Here is a 21,754-nt window from a genome sequence, read left to right as displayed (position 1 = left end):
GAAACATGGCCTAACTATACGGTATCTGTGGTATTATTAAAATAATACAGATATGTTCCGGGCAAAAAGTGAGTGTTCACAATAAGGTACCAATTGGATGATATTCAAAGTATTTAACTGGTAAGGTACAGGCATGTCAAAACCAGCCATCTAGACAACCAGTGCGGAGGTACCAAGGCACATTGGCTAAACATCTGCTGTGATATTAAAACAGTTTATCTCACCTAATTTGAAAAGCAAATGTCTTGGGGTGCCTGGGCAGCTCAGCTGGTTAAGATCTGACTCTTGATTTCAGCCCAGGTCACTGACAATGGGGAGTCTGCCTGGGATTCTCTCTCTCTCCCCCTCCCCTGCTTGCTCGCTCTCTCAAAAATAAATAAATAAACTTTAATTAAAAAAAAAAGAAAGAAAAAACAGAAAAGCAACTGTCTTATCCAGGATAAGCTAATCTCCAAGTCTGCTGACCTCATTATTAAAGATAACCCTACATTAGCTTTTCACTTTTTGATTTGTACCCACATCTAAAGTATTCTATTATAATCTGTGGTAAAATTGTTTTTGTTTTTCTTCAGATCTGATCTTTGGGAGGCTTTAACTGATATGCCTGCAGTTCCCTCTACCTAGAAAGCCTTTCTTCCTTTTTACCTGATCTCACCTTGGCCTAGGTCTCCAATATAGCACTTACCATGGTGTGTATACACACCAGGCACTCTATTCAGAATACTATTCAATATCTGCTTAACATGTTATAAAATTATCTATTTTTAACAAATGCTGGACATTGTTTTTATTACAAGTATAAAGACTGACAGGCTTTGGATTTTCTCTGTTAAAAAAAAATGTTTAGAGAAATTTTAATACCTACCCAGATATTTTGCAAGATGTTCAAATTCAGGTTTATTGGCAATAAGCTCTTCTTTTGTTGGTATGTTTATTCCCATAAAGCATGGGTATCTAATTGGCGGTGAAGCTACTCGAATGTGTACCTTGGAAAGAAATCATTTCACATATTATTCTAACATTTATAACCCTTCTGGAGCAGCCCTGGTCTAAACTCCAAAGCATCTGGACAAAGATTTCAAAATGTCAGCCACTTGTAAAAGATTCTTTTTACTGAGTTGCCTATTGTTTCCTTTTACCATCTATCAGTGAGAACATTTCTTTCTTCTATTTCCCATTTAATGACTTTATATTCCTAGGACCACCTTAATTTTCTCTTGAATGCCACTTTTTCCTACCTCTTATTTTACCATTTCAGAAAGCAAAAAATGGTCTACAGGATATAACAAAAACCTTAACTACTATTAAGAGCTTTTTTCCTCTATTATTACTTTTCTGCCTTTTGTAAGGTACATTTACATGGCCATAATTGGCATCCACAATTATTTTACCTTTCTTATAAAGCAAAGATTTTCCCATATTACGTAGTCTTCATAATTACAGTTTTTAGTGGCTACAACATATTTCATCATACTTAGGTAGATACATTTCCTACTGGTAGATACATAAGCTGTTGTGTATTCTTTTTCACTACCGTAACAAATGGTGAATTTACTTTACACCTCTTTGTTTTTAATTACAAAATTTTCAAGGAATTCTGAAGAGATTATCATAATTCTAACAGCCATAAAAAAGCTGGAAAATCATAATCACAATTATTTTCAAAGCTTTCTAGAGAGACTGCCACTGCTTTCCATGCCACTTTCTCCTACAAGAGATTTTATTATTGAATCCACTCAACTATTAGTTGTAAACGACACCTCACTTCTGTATTTTGAATTACTAAGATATTTAGAGTTAGAATAAGCTTTGAGATTTAAAAATATAACCCAATGTGGCAAATCTATTACAGTAGGATTTGTTCTACATCTTCAAAAAGAGAAGTACTCTAAAAATTAAACAAACATTTTATTGTGTGGCTTTTGTGAGTTTTTAAAATTAACCTTATAAAAGTTTTAATCTTTTATATTGAGGTTTTTAGTCTATTAAGGATTATAGTTAGTATGCAGTTTAAGAGTAGCTATTATATGTTTTCCAAGTTGCTGCATAGTTATTCCTAAACCAACTCATTTGAAAGATGACAATTTATTTTATTGAACTATCCATTTTCATTCGCTGTACTAAATTGCAATTTTTATGCCAGTATTGTACTATTAATTATTAGTACTTTAGGTTATGTTTTAATAATACTTACCTCTTTCGCACCAGATTCTTTGAGCAATTTGATTATAGGTGAGATGGTATTGCCTCTCACAATTGAATCATCTACAAGAACGATTCTTTTGCCTTTAAAGTTGTCCGACAATACTCCAAATTTTTTTGCAACACCAAGTTGTCTCAACCGCATGTTTGGCTGAATAAATGTTCTTCCTACATACCGGTTTTTACATAGCACCTCCACATATGGAAGCCCACACTGACAAGAAATAAAAGGACAATGAACAGCAACATATAGAGAACTCTAGATTCTTATTTTCTCTAGGTCATTCTTCCATTATAATACGTATGAAAACATTTGAAATTGCTATTCTGAACTCTCCATCAATAGATTATAATTTTTCTTCACTATTTAAATTGTAGGGGAAAAAAGGCAAAAAGTAAACTCGTTCAAAGTAATATACTCATTGGGAAAACCAATTGATTTTGTCAGAAGTTGTAATGTTTCTCTCTTAAACAAATATTACTTCCCTGTCTTGGAAAGGAACAGTAAGTGTGTGCAGACAGGACAATAAATCACTGACAAAAAAATTCACAGCAATTAAAAACTATCAGCAAGAAATGAATTAAAACTAGTATGTAGGAGTACCTGGGTGGCTTAGTCGGTTAGGCATCTGAGTCCTGATTTTGGCTCAAAATCATGATCTCAAAGTTTGCTGTAAGCACAGAGCCCATGTGGGATTTCTCTCTCTTTCCCCCCGCCCCTCCCCAGCTTGTGCTCTTTCTCTCTCCCAAAAAGTAAATAAACATTAAAAAAATAAACAACAAAACCCAGTATGCAAAGAATGCTTTTTGAGGGACAGGAGGTGATTTATCCATCTTTCAAGGTAATACTAATCTAAAATATGTGCATATTGGGGCACCTGGGTGGCTCACTCGGTTAAGTGTCCGACTTCGGCTCAGGTCGTATCTCACGGTTCGTGGGTTCGAGCCCCGTGTCAGGCTCTGTGCTGACAGCTCAAGAGCCTGGAGCCTGCTTTGGATTCTGTGTCTCCTTCACTCTCTGCCCCTCCCCCATTTGCACTCTCTCTCTCTCTCTCTCTCGCTCTCTCTCTCTCTCAAAAAAATAAACATTAAAAAAAAATTTAAAAAAACAAATAAAATAAAATGTGCGCATATCATTTCTTTTGAAAACATAAAACTTTCAACATAGTGAATGCAGATGAGGACACCCCAGGATCACCATAGTCATATAAATCTGGTTATGGAAAATGAAATTAAGCACAGTACTAAAAACATTACACAAAATGAACATAAACGGCTTTGTGATCACCCATACTAAATAGAGAACAAATAAACCAGTGGTTTGTGAGGGAGGGTGCTTCAAGAAATAAGTTTTAGTAATAAGTAAATATTACCACCAAATTCTATAGGTATTCATGATGTTATCTTTTTTTTTTAAGTTTATTTATTTATTTTGAAAGAGAGCACAAGCAGGGGAGGGGAAGAGAGAGAGGGAGAGACAAAATCCCAAGCAGACTCCACGCCATCAGCACAGAGCCTGATGTGGGGCTCAAACTCACGAACCATGATGAGATCATGACCTGAGCCAAAATCAAGAGTCAGACACTTAACCAACTATGCCACCCGAGTGCCCCAATGATGTTGTCTTTTTAAGTGAAGTGGATCATTCTGCTCATCTTTAGGTGAATCTTGGGGTGGATTCCACTAAAACAGTGCCATTGAATGAAAAGGTTGGAAAATAACTCTTGTTGTAAAGGATCCAACATTTTCCTTTTCCTTGTAATATACTGGTAAGTTTCTCTTTATATACAAGGGTTTCTGATTTCAGTGCTATAAGAGCATTTCACTGCATGTCAAGAGAAATACCTTTCCTGCATAACCAAGAGCAGCGGGTGTAGCAGATTCCGGAACAGTGCTAACCAAATCTGCATCCACTGGTGCCTCAATTGCCAGCTGCTGACCACAACGGTATCTTACTGTGTAAACCATTTGGTCTGGAATGTTTGAAAAAAAAATAGATTATTTTTACTTAGCATTTCATTATTATTCTAAGAAAACTAGCTTGTTAGAACTCTATATATGGAGTACAAAAAGTAAAGCATATAAAACAACTAAAGCAGAAAATATAAACTGGGGAATTCACTATTTAAAAAAAATTTGGCCTTATTACATATCTGAAAATCATAATCCCTACTCCTAAAAGGAAAACATGGTCCAGCATGAAAGGGAAAAATAGTGATATTATGACTTGTAGGTTCAGTCTCATATCCACAGCATCTAAAGATGTGCCTCCAAAGAGCCAGGTAAGCCTTTGAACCAAGAACTGCCATGTTTCAGTGAGATAAATAAGAAACTTAAGTAAAAAGTTAAAGATATTTTATTTACCTTCAAATATACTATCTGGTCTTGCAAAATAAACATATTCAAAGATACAAAATGCCATCGGGTTTCCTTCAGACCTTGGTATAATATCAAGAGTTTGGACACTACGTTTGGTTATTTCCACAATTTCTCCAGGCAAGACTTCACGGTAATATCTTGGGAAACAATGTTAAAGAAAGAAGACTTTAAATAAACCAGTCCTTAAGACTGATAATAACATCTATTGTAAAGTACACAAAGAGTCCCTTCCCTTATAAAGGAAAAGTGGTTCAGTTTAATACAGAGATGGCTTAAGGGGCGCCTGGGTGGCTTGGTCGGTTAAGCGTCCGACTTCGGCTCAGGTCATGATCTCACGGTCCGTGAGTTCGAGCCCCGCGTCGGGCTCTGTGCTGATAGCTCGGAGCCTGGAGCCTGTTTCAGATTCTGTGTCTCCCTCTCTCTCTGCCCCTCCCCTGTTCATGCTCTGTCTCTCTCTGTCTCAAAAATAAAAAAAATAAAAAATAAAAAAAAAAATAAACGTTAATATAGAGATGGCTTAAAAAATAAAAAATTAATATTCTTCCAGCAGTAAATCTAATACTTGTATCTTGCGGTGCCTGGGTGGCACAGTCACTTAAGTGTCTGACTCTTGATCTCAGCTCAGGTCATGATCTCACATTTCATGAGTTTGAGCCCTGCATCAAGCTCTGAGCTGATGGTGCAGCACCTGCTTAGAGTTCTGTCTCTCCTTCTCGCTATACTCCCCCTGCTCTCTCAAAATAAAAAAAAGTAATAATAAAAAAATAAAATAAATTAAAAAAATTTAATACTTCTATCTTATCCCTAAATTCTAATTTTTATTTTAAAAAATAAAAGCCATAAATTTTACTCAGTTTTTGAAGAACAGAGGTTAAAGAGAACATTTTTATCCTGGCTTAAATTTTTCGATCATAACTATTCCTTGTTGAGGAGATTCTTCCTTTCTAAAATAAGTCTCATAGTATTTTGAAAGCAAGATGCCAGTTTCAAAATTAGAAGGTATTACTGGAATATTAAAGTCAGTGCCAGTGCTGAGTAAAATGTACAAAAGAAACTGCATTCATTTATATATAGGTCTTCTAGCAGCCATCAGAAAGAAAACTTTCACGTAACAAAAAACTTTTTACTGATGTGGAAAAAGTGAATATGCTGAGTGAAACAAAACTTACCTTGCGCCAATTGATAAAAAACTACAAGATTCTGAAGACACCACCCATCCTTCTGTTTCTGAAGCTTTTTTCTCTGTAAATCACAAGACAATTCAGTTAATGGATTCAAGAAATTTTACAAGAGGCTACCTATTTCAAGAGAACAGTTAAACACCAAATAGATAAATAAGCATCTGACTATGGCTCAGGTCATGCTCTCAGGCTCATGAGTTCAAGCCCCACGCTGGACTCTGTGATGACAGCTCAGAGCCTGGAGCCTGCTTCAGATTCTGTGTGTGTCTCTCTCTTTCTGCTCTCCCCTCTCTCCCACTCATGCTGTGTCTCCCTCTCTCTCAAGAATAAATAAACATTAAAAAAAACAAAACAAAAAAAAACGAAGTAGTACATCATTTTTTTTCTTTTTATCTAGTTCCTTCTCATTCATAAGCTTCCTATACCTAAAGATTTGAGGGTGTACCAACAGTAGGACAAGAACTTGGAAAAGCATTATGAAATTGTATTTCTTCTGAAGTGCATTACCTTTATCATTTATATCAGATACAGGAATAAGACGTCCAATGCATAGAGGGCGATTTCCATAAGGATCTCGTACGGCATAAATAACATCTCTGTGCATTATAAGCAGGGAATATGCTGTAGGTGCTTCCTTCATTAAGTTTTTAATCCTGGAATTAATTAAATAATTGAATAATTTCAGTTATAAACACAAGACATAAGCTCTGCAACACAGAGCTCTCGTAGCAGAGCTGTGAGCTTAGCCTAGTTTTACAATTACCTTGCTACCCAGTCTGGGGTGCCATCTTGTTCCTGAGGAGGTGTATATGCCAGTAACTGGGTAATCATTTCACTATCAGAACTTGTTGACAAACCAATACCATGCCGCAGAAGCTATTTAGAATGGAGAAAAGTGTAATCATTAGAGGGGAAGCTCCACCTCACCCCTCACCCAGTAGCCCACCATAATGGAAAGAGATCAGGCATTGTGTGAATTTTCAGTTATGAAAATCCTGCATTCTACTAATGACACATGTATATAATAATGGAGAACCACTGCTGAAAGCAATAGGAAGTCTCTGAAGGTTTTTAAGTAAGAAAAAAAAAGTGCTCTAGGAAGCATATAGAATAGCTTTTGAAAACTAAGTTTGAAGGAATATAAACCTGCAGTCAAGGTGGGGAAGAGTGGAGAAGGCACAAGAATTTGGAACTGTGATTCTAACTTTTTCAGCCCTTGACAATCCTGACCAATAGGATACATTCCCATAAGAGTGGCATACTACAGTTGGGGCCGCTCAATCCAGGTTTGTTAGTGATAGTGCTGGTGGGCTATCCATCCCCACTGATTATTGCTGACAGAATAGAAGAAAGGAATTAACTATATGGAACAATTAAATGTAGAAGACGTAATAAAAATTGGTTGAGCACACTCATGAAGATTATAAGGTTCTGAGCCAGTGTGACCAGGACAAGAACACCACCAATGACCTGTACAGGTTGAGTTTAAACTGATACTATAGAACATTTTCAGTAGGCAGCTAAATGTGTAGAGATGAAATCCAGACTCTGGGAAGTGGTTGTGTCTAGAAATGAGCTAGGTATTGCATGGAATTGAATTTTGGTGGTTATCACTAAGTGGTGAGTTTTTCTTAGTAATTTTTACTTCATATTTATACTTTTTTGATTGTGTGAATTAAAAAATTCTTTTTTCACTTACGGGCAGAAAAACATATTATCATTATAATACCAGTGCCTAAAAAGAGAGCAAAACAAAGCTAGAATTGAAAATAAAAGGACAATGAGTGGAATGGAAGCATGGTTCTAGATATTTTCAACCCACCAAAATTCATCATCATTTGACTCCTGTCACTATTCATCCCATGTAAAATGCCTTGTTCTAGAATGCTAAGGAAATAACTGTGTGTGCATGTGTGTGTGTATAACCATCCTGTTACTGAATGCCACCTGAGGTTTTTCTTTCCAAGGTTACCAGATCAAGATTATTATAATCCAATGGACTGAAGAAACGTGGCATCAATAAATGAATGGCAAGAATGGATAAATAAGCTATCAGGAATATAAAGATACTAAGGAATTAAAAAAAAAAAAAAGGAAGATAAACTAATGATGGATAAAAGCATAGGCATAAATTAACATAGAATGCTCTAAATACCATGCTATGAACGAAAATGAACATAAGTAAATTCTTTGCCTTTTCCCCAAGTGGTTTCCTGTAATTGTTTCCAAATCACTTTCCCTTGTATTTGTTATCCAGTTTATATTCTATTTTCTTTTTATGCTTTGAACATAAGGACAAGGCTGAAGGGATAGGAACAGCCCATAAAACCCTAATTTCTCTGTTTCTCACAACAACCACAAATCAACTTTTTAACATCTCTATTCTAAAGCAGTACCATCAGAATCACCTTAGAAGTACATTAAAATGCAGACTGACCACCCTCCTGCTGCAGATTCTGGGGCTCAATCTTAGAATCTGCAATTATAACAAATACTCCAGGTAATTCTAATACAGTTGTCCTTTGCAGTTAGATAACAGGTGGCAACAATTAGAAAATATCCTGCACCAAGATCCCCAATAACTTCATTTCATTAATTTATCCTAATAATGAAAAAAAGCATTAAAAACACTTACCTTTTTCCTTAATTGAGTAGCATTTACCAATTCGCCGTTATGTGCCACAGCTATTTTCCCATGAAGTGTTTCAACAACAAAGGGCTGACAGTTTTCTAATTCACAGTTTCCTGTAGTGGCGTATCTCGTGTGTCCAATTCCAAGGTTTGAAATATATAATTTCTTCAAATTGTCTTGAGTAAAGACATGATTTACAAGACCCATTCCCTTGTAAAGTCAAAGTAGAAGCTCATCTTAGAAAAAAAAAACCAGACTTGTGGCCCTAGTGAGTAAAGGCTTTTATCCTATGTGCTCCAGAATTCTAATCTTAAAGACTAACCTAATTGTAAGAACCATGAAATATCTTTTCAGAAAAAAATTTGAGGGGTACGTGGGTGGCTCAGTTGGTCAAGCATCCGACTTCAGCTCATGATTTCGCAGTTCATGAGTTCCAGCCCTGGTTCATGAATTCCAGTCCCGCATCAGGCTCTGTGCTGACAGCTCAGAGGCTGGAGCCTGCTTTGGATTCTGTGTCTCCCTCTCTCTCTCTGCTCCTCCCCTCCTTGCACTCTCTCTCCCTCTCTCTCTTAAAAATAAATAAACAAACAAAAAAAAATTTTTTTTAAATTGAGGTGAAATTCACATAACAAAATTAACCATTTTAAGGTAAACAATTCAATGGCATTTAATACATTCACAATGTTGAGCACTTGTTTTATGAGCTACTTTCCATTAAAACACTGAAGATGTACTAAAGAGTAAATTCTGTCAAATAAACTAAATCAAATGCATTTTAAAAACCCAAAGCATGTTAAAATATTTAAATATATGACCTGTTTCCGTGAGTCAGTGAAGCAAACTATCACACAGAAATGGACCCTAATTGGACAAATGGAAATGGCTGATCCAGCGTATGACTTTTATATGCAAATTATTTGTTCAAATTTCCTTCCCCCACCAACATACTAGTTATCATCTGGTTATTGTTATCTTTATTATCAACATTTTTTAATGTTCAAATATACCTTGTGTGTTTTGAATGTTGGTACTGAATTCCCATCACTGGTCACAATACCAGCACTCTCCTGACCCCTGTGAATACAAAAAGGCATCAACTGTTAAATTTAAATTTACCTCATTGATAAGCTTCTTTATGAAGCATACTTTTCTCAAGAGCATTCAGGAACTGACAATACATTACATGCTACCAGTACCAGTGCCCCTTCTATTCACGATGATGGTGACCAGATAGATGATATTGTCTGAGTTCTAACTAATATGCCAGGCACTGTCCTAAAATTTATAGGAACGACCTAATTTATTAGGCTCTCACAACAATCCTATGAACTAAATACTATGATTATCATGATTATCATTCCCATTTTACAAATAAGGACACTAAAGAAATGGAAATTAAGTAACTTGCCCGATGTTGCATGGAAAGTGGCAGCACAGCCAGGATGAGAACACAATCTGACTCCAGAACTTGAGCTTCTAACCCCTGTACTACGTGACCTCTAAATTGAGTATGTAGATATAAATGGATATCTCCAAATAAATTGTTAGGTAAAATGCTTAGTTGTGGGTACTAGAATCATGAACAAAATTCTTTTTTTTTTTTTTTTTGAGGTTTTTGCTTTGTTTTTCTGCACTTACCACTTTTCTTCCCCAACAAATATCTGTCACTTTAGTTATTACAAAACAATAAATGCTGTTTCTAAAAATGCTAAGCTAATCAGGAACTTTGTATTTCATCTCTGCGTTAATATTTCTAGGTGATGAAATAAAAAAAGCCAAAAGCTGGGCCGGAGGTAGTTATAACACACCTTAAGACTAAGAGGATCTGTACCACTACAGAGTAATAAAATAAAGATTCCAAATGCTCCACAATTTTAATAGCTCTATAAATACTAGATGTGTTTTAACAAATTTTTGTTCCAAAGAATGTATAACAGGGTAGAAATAAAAGGTAAATTTCTATCATATATGTATATGTACATTAATAACTAATTATAAGTCAATACATTGACTTATTTAGCTAAAATAATGGCTAAAATAATATTTTTCAAAATTATATATTATAGTTGTTTAGGCATTTTTTTAAAGTTTATTTTGAGAGAGAGAGAGAGAGAGAGAGAGAGAGAGAGAGAACAGGTGAGCTAGTAGAGGAGGGACAGAGAGAGAGGGAGAGAATCCCAAGCAGGCCTCCATGTTGTCAGCACAGAGCCCGACTTGGGGTTAGATCAGATCATGAGCCAAAATCAAGAGTTGGACGCTCAGTGGACTGAGCAGCCCAGGCATCCCTGTTTATCATTTTAATAAGAAAAAAAGTACATTAAGTGTACCTGCAAAGTAAAAATCTAAATATTTAAAATTAAAATTTTACTAAATTATCAATGCATTAAATACTACCAATACGTTAAATATATATGCATAACTCTATACACCCTATAAGACTGGATCACTTATGACTTAGGATTTCTTTACTGAAATGATGTGGTCTTCAAGGTTAACCTATGCTAGAAGACTAAATGATTCATGGCAGAGGGGAAAAAAAATAACGTTTGCCATAAATCTTGGGGCAGAAAGAACCTCTGCCACCCACTTCTAAAATTATTTTTTAAAAATCAACAACCATTTAGTAAACCAGAGTATTATGTAAGAAAAGAAATAAACAAAAAAATGGTTTTCCTTCCCTTTTGTCTCCAGGGTAATTTCCCCTTAAGTCTGAAATGAAAAACGTTAGGCATCATTTAGGTCCAGGCTTCTTTAATCACAAAGCCTGCGTTTTTGGCAGTTTCTCAAGTTACTCCCCTCAGGCAGCTTGAACCAGTTAAACTAGATCTTTTCAGCTCTTTGGAGCTTATTGACAACCAGCCGTCTGGTTTCCTAGGAAACAAAACCTTGGCTAGAAATAGTGAATCATTTCCAGGTCACTTTCAACATGGAGAGTGGAGCAGGAAAGCACTGGACTGAAGAAGAGGTTAAAGCTTTGCTAAGTGTCTGGGCAGAAAAAAATATACGAAAACAACTTTATGGAACACTGAGAAATAAAGGAATATTTATTTACATTGCTAAAAGGCTGCAAGCACTAGGAGTATACAGAGATTGGAAACAGTGCCGGGCAAAGTACAAAAATCTCAAATATGAATACAGAACAGTTAAATATGCCCATAACTCTGGAGACAGCTCTAAAACTATGAAGTTCTTCCATGATTTGGATGCGATCCTGCAGTATGAACCTGCCACCCAATTAACAGAGGAAGATGCAAATGGCAGGTGCCTGGCAACGCTGAGCCAAAGTACAGCTCCAGAGACCACCGAAGGTAAAAAAGAAAAAGTAGCATTCTTTTGTTGTTTTTACCTAACAAACTATAACAGTATAGGATTTCTGAGTCCATATGATAAACATAGCCTGGAATATTATGGTTGAGAAAAACAACTGACTTGTTACAGTATTTTGCACAAGGTAAAAAATTTAGAAAGATTAAATACCTCCACTTTTTAAATCCGTAAAATACTGAAAAAAAAAACACATTAAAATGACATTAACTGCTAATGCCAACTGCTCCTTAAGCATGCCTGATGTTTTGTGAAAAATGGATTGGGCTTTGAAAACATTTTAGGTTTTAATTTTTTAAGGGTGGCAAAAGAAAAAAAAAATCAAATATATTACTCCACTGTTGTTTCCCCACAGCTCCAAACAAGACAGAACTTTCTGCTCTATATTAACGTTCCCATTTTTCTAAATTTATCAATAACAGCACTAAAATACTAGGAAATAATAACTTCTTTCATTACTTGTTTAGAAGAACAGCTCCCTTTAACAAAAAAATGAAACAAAAATAGACTTGATAGATTATATGATTTATGATTAAATGATTTAGATATTAAAACAAGGTTCTTGACTTGCTGTGTTGTTAAGCCCAACACTATTTACACAGAATTTGCTCACTGTCTGTAGAAGCTGAATATATCACCAGGGAAAGAGGGGAAATCAATGGCAGTAATGAGATTTCTCCCATAGCGAAAGTCTTACAGATGCTATTTTTAAGGGCAGAGTTGTTCAATTCAAAATTTCTAATACCTACTGTTTGTGTATATCATGTGCAAAGCACTGAGCTACATGCTTTGTAACTGCAGAAAGGAGGGCATCATGAATAAATTTAACACCCAAAAGAAAATGGTAAGTGGTAGAATAAAGATAGCAAATGAGAAAGGATGGTACAATGACAGAAATTGAAGTTAGGTTAATTTGGGTTATCTAAACTTTGTGTGTAAAGCTCAATAATAAATCATTTGGTAAAAATGCACTTCACTTAACATACTCCCTTTACATTGCTGATACTATACCAAATTCTGAGAAAGCTCTGCAGCCACTGTCAAGTTAAAGAGCAATAACACTGGAGGCAGCTGGGTGGCCAGTAGGTTAAGGCATCTGACTCTTAATTTAATTTTGGCTAAGGTCATGATCTCACTTTCCTGAGTTCGAGCGCTGTGCTGTAAAAGTCCAGCCTGCTTGTGATTCTCCCCCTCTTTCTGTCCCTCCCCTGCTCGCACTCTGTCTCTCTCAAAATAAATAAATTAAAAAAAAAGAGCAATAACATTATTTTATCCAATTAATCACCCTGCACTCTTTGGCTTTTAAATGCTTTAAATATTGGTTAATGGCAAGTAAATGACTCAACTTCTGAAAGGCCTTGATTTTAACCAGAGGTTGGTGTAATGAAGATGTGGGTGCTAAATCCCCACTATTTTTGCCCCTCTTTTCTCTAGCCACCCCCCCACCCTGTCGCGCATGCGCGTGCGTGCGTGTGTGTGTGTGTGTGTGTGTGTGTGTGTGTGTTTAATCTCCACTTAACAGGATCTCCTTCTAACCCATTCAGGTACCCCCATGGCTCTAAATTCCCCATTTTCACTTGTAAGCAGATGGCCCATAATTACTTCTGAACGTTGTATGTTTCAGGTATCTCAAACCCTCCAATTCTAAAACCATACTCTCTCTCTTCCCTCATTCAGAACTGATCCTCCTACAAACTGCCTCCACCTTACTGTCACTGTATTTCCAATCATTTAAATAAACTTAAACATTAAACATTTGAGATATCCTTGACCTTTCATCGGTCACTAAGTCCTTAAAAAAACTACTGACATGTTTCATAAATTTTCCCCTGTTCTATTCTCATTATCACCATGTAGAACTTCATCTATCACATGGAATATTAAGATAAGCTCTTAACTGGTCTCCTTACTTTTCAGCCCCTTCCTAACACATCATCTACAATGTCTCTGGTTGTTGTTATTTAAACTTTTTGAATTATAAAATTACAAGCACATTAGCATTTTGTTTACTTTAAAAATTATCTTTAAATTATACCCAGAATTAATTATAATTCAGGATTAAATGTTACTTAATGGTTCCATAATATTTGAGTGCATACACAGTTTGTCTTTGCCCCCTAAGAGAAATGATGCTATAATCAATACCTAACATTATCACTTTTTTTTTATTATTTTTTAATAATATGAAATTTATTGTCAAATTGGTTTCCATACAACACTCAGTGCTCATCCCAAAAGGTGCCCTCCTCAATACCCATCACCCACCCTCCCCTCCCTCCCACCCCCCATCAACCCTCAGTTTGTTCTCAGTTTTTAAGAGTCTCTTATGCTTTGGCTCTCTCCCACTCTAACCTCTTTTTTTTTTTTTCCTTCCCCTCCCCCATGGGTTTCTGTTAAGTTTCTCAGGATCCACATAAGAGTGAAACCATATGGTATCTGTCTTTCTCTGTATGGCTTATTTCACTTAGCATCACACTCTCCAGTTCCATCCACGTTGCTACAAAAGGCCATATTTCATTTTTTCTCATTGCCACGTAGTATTCCATTGTGTATATAAACCACAATTTCTTTATCCATTCATCAGTTGATGCACATTTAGGCTCTTTCCATAATTTGGCTATTGTTGAGAGTGCTGCTATAAACATTGGGGTACAAGTGCCCCTATGCATCAGTACTCCTGTATCCCTTGGATAAATTCCTAGCAGTGCTATTGCTGGGTCATAGGGTAGGTCTATTTTTAATTTTCTGAGGAACCTCCACACTGCTTTCCAGAGCGGCTGCACCAATTTGCATTCCTACCAATAGTGCAAGAGGGTTCCCGTTTCTCCACATCCTCTCCAGCATCTATAGTCTCCTGATTTGTTCATTTTGGCCACTCTGACTGGCGTGAGGTGATATCTGAGTGTGGTTTTGATTTGTATTTCCCTGATAAGGAGCGACGTTGAACATCTTTTCATGTGCCTGTTGGCCATCCGGATGTCTTCTTTAGAGAAGTGTCTATTCATGTTTTCTGCCCATTTCTTCACTGGGTTATTTGTTTTCGGGTGTGGAGTTTGGTGAGCTCTTTATAGATTTTGGATACTAGCCCTTTGTCCAATATGTCATTTGCAAATATCTTTTCCCATTCCGTTGGTTGCCTTTTAGTTTTGTTGGTTGTTTCCTTTGCTGTGCAGAAGCTTTTTCTCTTCATAAGGTCCCAGTAATTCACTTTTGCTTTTAATTCCCTTGCCTTTGGGGATGTGCCGAGTAAGAGATTGCTATGGCTGAGGTCAGAGAGGTCTTTTCCTGCTTTCTCCTCTAAGGTTTTGATGGTTTCCTGTCTCACATTCAGGTCCTTTATCCATTTTGAGTTTATTTTTGTGAATGGTGTGAGAAAGTGGTCTAGTTTCAACCTTCTGCATGTTGCTGTCCAGTTCTCCCAGCACCATTTGTTAAAGAGACTGTCTTTTTTCCATTGGATGTTCTTTCCTGCTTTGTCAAAGATGAGTTGGCCATACGTTTGTGGGTCTAGTTCTGGGGTTTCTATTCTATTCCATTGGTCTATGTGTCTGTTTTTGTGCCAACATTATCACTTTAGAATAGACTATCAGAAGTTCAATTACTGGTCAGGAGGGCTATGATTACTTTGAAACAGTGCTTAAAAAAAAAAAATGCTTTCCAAAAGAACTGTACTTTACTTAACTAACTATAATGGTGTATGTGATTGCTAACTTTTAATTTGCATTTTTTAAATTACTAATGCTATGGAACAATTTTCTATATGTTTATTCACTTTTACAAATTATGTCAACTGAGGTCTTAGAAACTGCGTGATCTCTTTTGCCTTAAAATTTTGGCTGGTTTTTATTTGATCTATAGAATTCAAAAGTTTTCAATGTAATCAAACAGTGATGAAAAAGGTTTTGATTAAAGTTCTTAATGCAATCAAATAGTCTTTTTTAAGGCTTAGAAAGCCCTCCTTTACTTTTGGTCTGATTCATTTATAATGTCTTCTGGTTTCTTTATGGGGAACCAGCACAATTTTTATTGGTATATGGTAAATTGAAGAAGGGAAGAAAAACAATGTGCCTTTTCCACTGTTGGGATCAACCTCATGCAAGTGGTAAAGAACAGAGGATCTAGTTCCTGTTAGGCAGCAGGTAGCCTGACTGAACCTTGGCAAAGGACTCAAATACAAACTCTTAAGAGGCTTCATGTTCTGGAAATTATAATCATCCTCAACTTCAGAATACCTTTGGCCTACTATTACTGCTGAATCACATTCTTTCAGTGACCAAATTTCCACTCTATTTCTCTCCTCTTAACTTGATACAAATACATCAGGAGTGATGACTTAAGAGTCTCAGTTTACAATCTCCAGGGTACGGGGTCCCTAAATACAATTTTGGAATTATGCTAGGAATGATCAACCTAAGAAAAAAAATAGCCCGAAGAAGTTGGGAAGAGAAGCTTTTCTTTATCACGCCTACCAATATTTTCAGCTCCACGCTGTTTTCAACATACATAAAACTAGGTCCTAAATCAGATAACAGACTAGCAAACTAGGGGCGCCTGGGTGGTTCAGTTGGTGACTCGATTTAGGCTTGGGCCATGATCTTGGAGTCATGGGATAGAACCCAACACTCCATACTGAGTGGGGAGCCTGCTTGAGATTCTCTCTCTCCATCTCCCCCTCTGCCACTCTCCCCAGCTTGCTCTCTCTCTCTGAAAAAACAAAAAACATTAAAAAGTAGCCTGTGCCTCATTTTATGAAAACACCCAACTCATGAAACCAGGAAGATTAAGGTACCATTTTCATTTTTCAAGGTTGGCATGGTTCTTTGATATGACACATTCTTTGGTCTACTTAAGCATAGCTTAGATTAATTTCTGGAAAGTTTAGTGTGTACCAACCAGCTAATTATAAAAGATACATATAAATTTTAGCTATCTGACCAAATATGCCAAATAAACAAGATTTTCAGATTATCTCATTACAGGACCTCTGTTTTACATTGCTAGTATCATTTATCAAGTCCCTATTATGTTAAAGTACCTAAAATACAAAATTAAAGAACATCTTTATTTTAAAAATGTAATTTAATTTGAAAATGAACGACAATCATCTCTAGAAACTTATAAAATTAGCAAACAAAACTAATGGAAGTTCAAAATAAACCATGTCAATGGGATGGAAGAAATTAAATTTGGGGGCATCTGGGTGGCTCAGTCGGTTAAGCGTCTGACTCTGGCTCAGGTCATGATCTCACTATTCCTGAGTTTGAGCTTCACGTTAGGCTCTGTGCTAACAGCTCAGAGCCTGGAGCCTGCTTCGGATTCTGTGTCTCCCTCATCTCTCTGTCCTTCCCCGCTCGTACTCTGTCTCTCAAAAAATGAATAAATGTTAAAAAAAATTGATAAAAAAATTAAAATTTCCTTTATATAGATAAGTACAGTATTTAAACCATATTATACAGTATTTAAATCATATAAAATCTATCACAAATCTATAACCTTTCATCAATATGATCAAATTCAGCTCAAGCTACTAGCATTATCAGTCATTTAATTCAATATTTATCTTCCCTAGAACTTACTCTAAAAGGAATTCCATTCTTTTTCCAGGTAAAATGTCAGTTACATTAGAAGATAAGGAAGACCTCTCAGGAAATCCTTTACTTTTGGTTTCTCACATCAAACCAATGGAACTAGGTGGGTCAAAAAACAATGAAACTGATCAGATTCCAAATTGGAAAGTAAGATTGGTTTCTGAGAAAATGGATTATTTTTCCCGATAGAAACACTTAGGATTACTTCAAGTTTCCCTCTTTTTTTTTATAATCTATACTAAAAAAATCATTTTTAAAAATAAATGATTTCTTTAACAAAACGTAAATTGCCTAGAAATACTAGCTTTCAAATTCACAACCTTCATCCTTTAAATATAGTAAGAAATATAGGTCAAAATTAAACATAGTAGATGCTTAATATTTAATGAACATGTCACTTTAGCACTCCTGAGGTCTAAGACAAACAATTTTACATGTGAAAGTAAATAATATCAAATCAATAATGAGGTCAAGGATGATTTTATTCACCCAAATTAAAGTCAATATAAATCCCCACTTTGCTTCTAAATTTGTATTGAAGGTTGTTAATCTAAGTAAGGAAAAATAGTGAAAAGCATTTCAAAACAAAGACATTAAATGTACCACAAAATAAAAACACCTCCATATACCTCAGGTAAATGCTAAAAAGTGGTTTTTAATGACTTACATTATAGATGTTGAGGTCTGAACTACCTTCTTATTAAACACAACAAACATGAAATCTGACAAAAACACAAGATAATGTGGTTGTTAAAATAGCCAACATAACCTCAGTAAGTTGCAAAACTGTACTAGAGATCTAACATGAAGGTACCATGCTAGGATTTCTAACTAAGCGGGGACATTCTGTCTAGGGCATTATGAAATTTCTGGCACATTTCCTTGCATTAAAAGAATACTTCACTTAAAATGACAGTTGTCCTTTAACCAATGGGACATTTTATTTTCATGAGGAGTAAGAAGCACCAATTGTTGTAATATGCCTCTTCCAACCCTTCATTCATGAATAGTCTTGGTTCCCAACCCTGACTGCACACTAGAATCACAATCTGGTGATGAGGGGTGGGGTTAGCAGTGAAGTAGTGATTTATAAAAGCTCCCCAGGAGATACTGATATGTAGCCAATGGAAATCATTAGATTAAAAGGAAGAGGAGATAAATTGCTCCCACCTATCTTATCACCAAAAAATAATAAAAAAAATAAACTGTTCTCAACAAGCCATTTTCTAATTGCATTGCTTTCTACAAGTCAATATTACAAAATTATGTATTCAATGTTCACTATATAGTTAAATACACACCACAGACCAAAGGAGTGGGATGGACGGGTAAGGAATGATAGAGAAAAAAACATGATCAAAATGTGACTAATTAAAAACAACTGTATTAAAGCCAGTCACTAACATGACAACAAACAGATTCAGGTTCTGTACTTCATTTATCCATTAGTTTCAGAGGAAAGCTAAGCTATGATTTGTATTCCATCTCCCATGGAGAAAATGTCTTTCTTTATTAAGGATGTATCTAATTATTTATCTTATGTAACCATATATATATATATATACATATACATATATGTATATATATATATCTTTCCCTCCCCACCTGATACAGGTAACTCTACATCAATTATGGAACCCCCTATTAATCCAACTTTTATTCCAACTGTAGCAAATGAAGGAGGAAAACACTGGACTGTGCCAGAAATTAGGGCTCTAATAGGCATCTGGTCTGATATAAGAATACAACAACAACTAGAGGGAACAGTGAGAAATAAAAGGATATTTGAACAAATTGCTGCGAAGCTTCAGAAATTTGGAATAGAGAGAGATTGGAAACAGTGCAGAACAAAGTACAAAAACTTAAAACATGAATATAAGATTGTAAGAATGGCTCAAGACCAAGGAATAACTAAGAGTATGAAATTTTTTACTGAGCTGGATGCCATTTTGGGACACAATAAAACAGAAAAATCACAAGAACAGGAATTCCAAGATGGAGAACAAGCCACAGGATGTGCCAATGTAAAAAGAGAAGAGGATCGGACAGGTAGGAAGACAAAAGTAATCTTAACATCAGGCTACATCATATAAAATGTCAGTAGCATGATAACATGTATATAATCTAAGTTAAATAGGTTTCACTAAATGTTATTCAATAAGCTAATTGTTGAATTTATCATGAAACAGACTGAATGTATAATCAATCTCCTCCAGGACAGAGAATAGTACAGTTATAAAAAAAGGATGAAATAAAATTGGATTTCCACAAGTTTAAAAATAGACCAATTTTAATAAAGTAAAAATGCAACTCTAGATGGCAGAAATTAAAGCAACTTTTCATATCAACTATGGTAAAATTGTGAGTGAACAGAAAAAGGACATTAAAGAACTTAGAAAAATACAAAACCCATGAGAATGTCTTTGAAGTGTGGTTCTTCTGGGACATATCATAAAGTTCTTTAAAATGAGTTTAATCCAAAGGATTAAGATACAGTACAAAGATATGATAGCATGAAATAAATTGGATGAGTTCTAGACCAGGAGTCAGGAAATCCAAGTTCTAGCTCAGTCTTTGTGGAATCCTAAACCAAGTATCTCCTCTACACTTGACAAAATGTTCTTAAAGACCTCTACTAACCATAAAGTTTCTAGATCTTAATATCTGCCTTAAACAATGGAGTCTTAATTCCTAGAGTGTGAGTGTGTGTCTAGGGGAAAGAGAGGCAATGACAGAGTTAGGACTGAGAAATGGTGGTGAGAAGTACTAAAATCTTTTGTTGGGGAGAAAAAAGAAACCGGTCTGCTAGAGAACTATATACATCTATCCCATGAAAAATAAAATGACTAGTGATAAAGTAGCCCAACAGCAGCAGCATGATTCTGTTCATACAGTAATTGCAGACAATGATGATTCCATCAGTTATGAGTCTGTAAGTCTAGCTACAGACTTACAACACCAGGTATCTACAGGGACCTACGACTGAAAGATTTTTAAGAGTGGGGAATCTAAATTAGAGAAAAGGAAACAACTACAGTATTTAGCACCAGGCTCACTGTAAAAGGGAAAATAACATATTAGAGTTTAAAACACAATCCTGAAAGTGAATAAAACCAAATCACCATATATCCCACTATGTTCACACAGTCATTGCTGGAGAAGCAGCTGAAGATGATTTAGTCAGTAATATGTCAGAAGACCTAAGAGAGAGAGAAGTAAAACAAAGTCCTGGCACAGGTAAAACAACATTTTTTTGGTTTTGCGTGTGAAAAAATACATAAGATGTTATTATATGATGTTGCTATGGACTGAAATATGTCACTCCTAAAGTCGTATCAACAAATGCAAGAGCATTTGGAGACGGGACCTTTGGGAGTTAATTAGGTTTAGATGAGGTCACAAGGATGGGGCCTTTATGATGGGTTTTATAATTATATTTTATATATAATAGTATAATAAGATGCTACAATAACTAAAATACTGTAAGACGCTTTAAGAACATATACGAAGTTATAACATTATATGAAGAATAATACTCATATTTACAAAATGCAGAAATGGAAGGTGAAAACGATTAATGACCCATAACGTTCCCTATGGCTGTTATTCTCAAAGTGTAGCAGCATCAGCACTGTCTGAGAACTTATGCGTGCTTAAGTTTAAGAAATACTGCCCTATGGGAAAGAATACTAAGGGGGTAGAGCAAAGTAAGTGCTTCCTATTTGACTGTTTGCCTTTTACACAAACCAAAATGAGGGATGAGGGGATCACCAGGCCCTCAAACAAAAGCCTAGCCATCACAGACCTTGCACATAGTTCAAAGATTCATACAACCTTGGAAAATGTAAAGATCATATTGATTAACAAACCAGGTAATCAAATTCCCCACACCCTTGGCAAACTTCTTTGTCTGATTTATCAGAGATGGTAGATTAAAAACTCAGTGGGAGAAATGAAAGCTGCTAGAACAGTGGAAGGTGGAAATAGGGAGAAATTAAGCAGACTAACACGATAGGAACATGCAGCTGACTAGGGGTACGATAACAAAGGTAAACAAAACTGTGCTCCTAAGGTTTCTCAGGGCATCACAGCAATGACTCTTGTCATTAAAAGGAAAAAGAAAAACAAAAAAAAAGTTAAAATCCGATTGTGTTTAGTGAGATAGAAAGATTTCCATGGAAAAAGTTAAGAACCTTGGCATTCAGAAGATTTTAGCTTGTTAGTCCTCTGGACTCACTTAAGTCCAATACCTCAAGATAATTTTTTATATGTGAAAGGAAAACATTCAGCCAGATAAAAACTGAGAGGGTTTTTAAAAACTGTCTGGTATGCTTATATGTTAATTTGGAATATGTTTACAAAATGTGAAACAGGAAATATTTACGGTCATTCTAGAAATTAACTTATTTTAAACTTTCCCATGAAAATAAAAGCAAAGGTATAAACCC

General features: G+C 35.6%; 2 protein-coding genes across 9 annotated transcripts in view; one reads left to right on the top strand and one right to left on the bottom strand.

Moving 5' to 3' along the window:
* The window catches only part of PPAT (phosphoribosyl pyrophosphate amidotransferase), a 37,293-nt gene that overhangs the window by 2,879 nt on the left and 12,660 nt on the right, over window positions 1–21,754 (bottom strand). Inside the window, exons 2-10 of the mRNA XM_019469308.2 lie at window positions 9,402–9,468; window positions 8,398–8,604; window positions 6,526–6,638; window positions 6,270–6,415; window positions 5,751–5,823; window positions 4,567–4,718; window positions 4,048–4,175; window positions 2,195–2,416; window positions 866–986 (exon numbers count right to left, since the gene is read on the bottom strand). Of these exons, the coding sequence (XP_019324853.1) occupies window positions 866–986; window positions 2,195–2,416; window positions 4,048–4,175; window positions 4,567–4,718; window positions 5,751–5,823; window positions 6,270–6,415; window positions 6,526–6,638; window positions 8,398–8,604; window positions 9,402–9,468 (1,229 nt within the window). The remainder of the gene's footprint in view (window positions 1–865; window positions 987–2,194; window positions 2,417–4,047; window positions 4,176–4,566; window positions 4,719–5,750; window positions 5,824–6,269; window positions 6,416–6,525; window positions 6,639–8,397; window positions 8,605–9,401; window positions 9,469–21,754) is intronic.
* PAICS (phosphoribosylaminoimidazole carboxylase and phosphoribosylaminoimidazolesuccinocarboxamide synthase) overlaps window positions 11,306–21,754 on the top strand; it is a 51,478-nt gene continuing 41,029 nt past the window's right edge. For 2 of the 8 annotated variants that reach the window (XM_019469229.2, XM_019469215.2), the window contains exons 1-4: window positions 11,306–11,702; window positions 17,323–17,409; window positions 18,921–19,355; window positions 20,454–20,543. In XM_019469229.2, the coding sequence (XP_019324774.2) occupies window positions 11,321–11,702; window positions 17,323–17,409; window positions 18,921–19,355; window positions 20,454–20,543 (994 nt within the window). In that variant the 5' untranslated portion in view covers window positions 11,306–11,320. The remainder of the gene's footprint in view (window positions 11,703–17,322; window positions 17,410–18,920; window positions 19,356–20,453; window positions 20,544–21,754) is intronic. The other 6 variants (XM_019469275.2, XM_019469256.2, XM_019469221.2 and 3 more) reach the window with 5 other exon arrangements.

This window comes from Panthera pardus, unplaced genomic scaffold (assembly GCF_024362965.1).
Source record: "Panthera pardus isolate Hobbes unplaced genomic scaffold, ASM2436296v1 HiC_scaffold_13, whole genome shotgun sequence".
Lineage (NCBI taxonomy): Eukaryota > Metazoa > Chordata > Mammalia > Carnivora > Felidae > Panthera > Panthera pardus.
The sequence above is the reverse complement of the archived record's forward strand: the minus strand, read 5'-3'. Positions and strand labels throughout refer to the sequence as shown.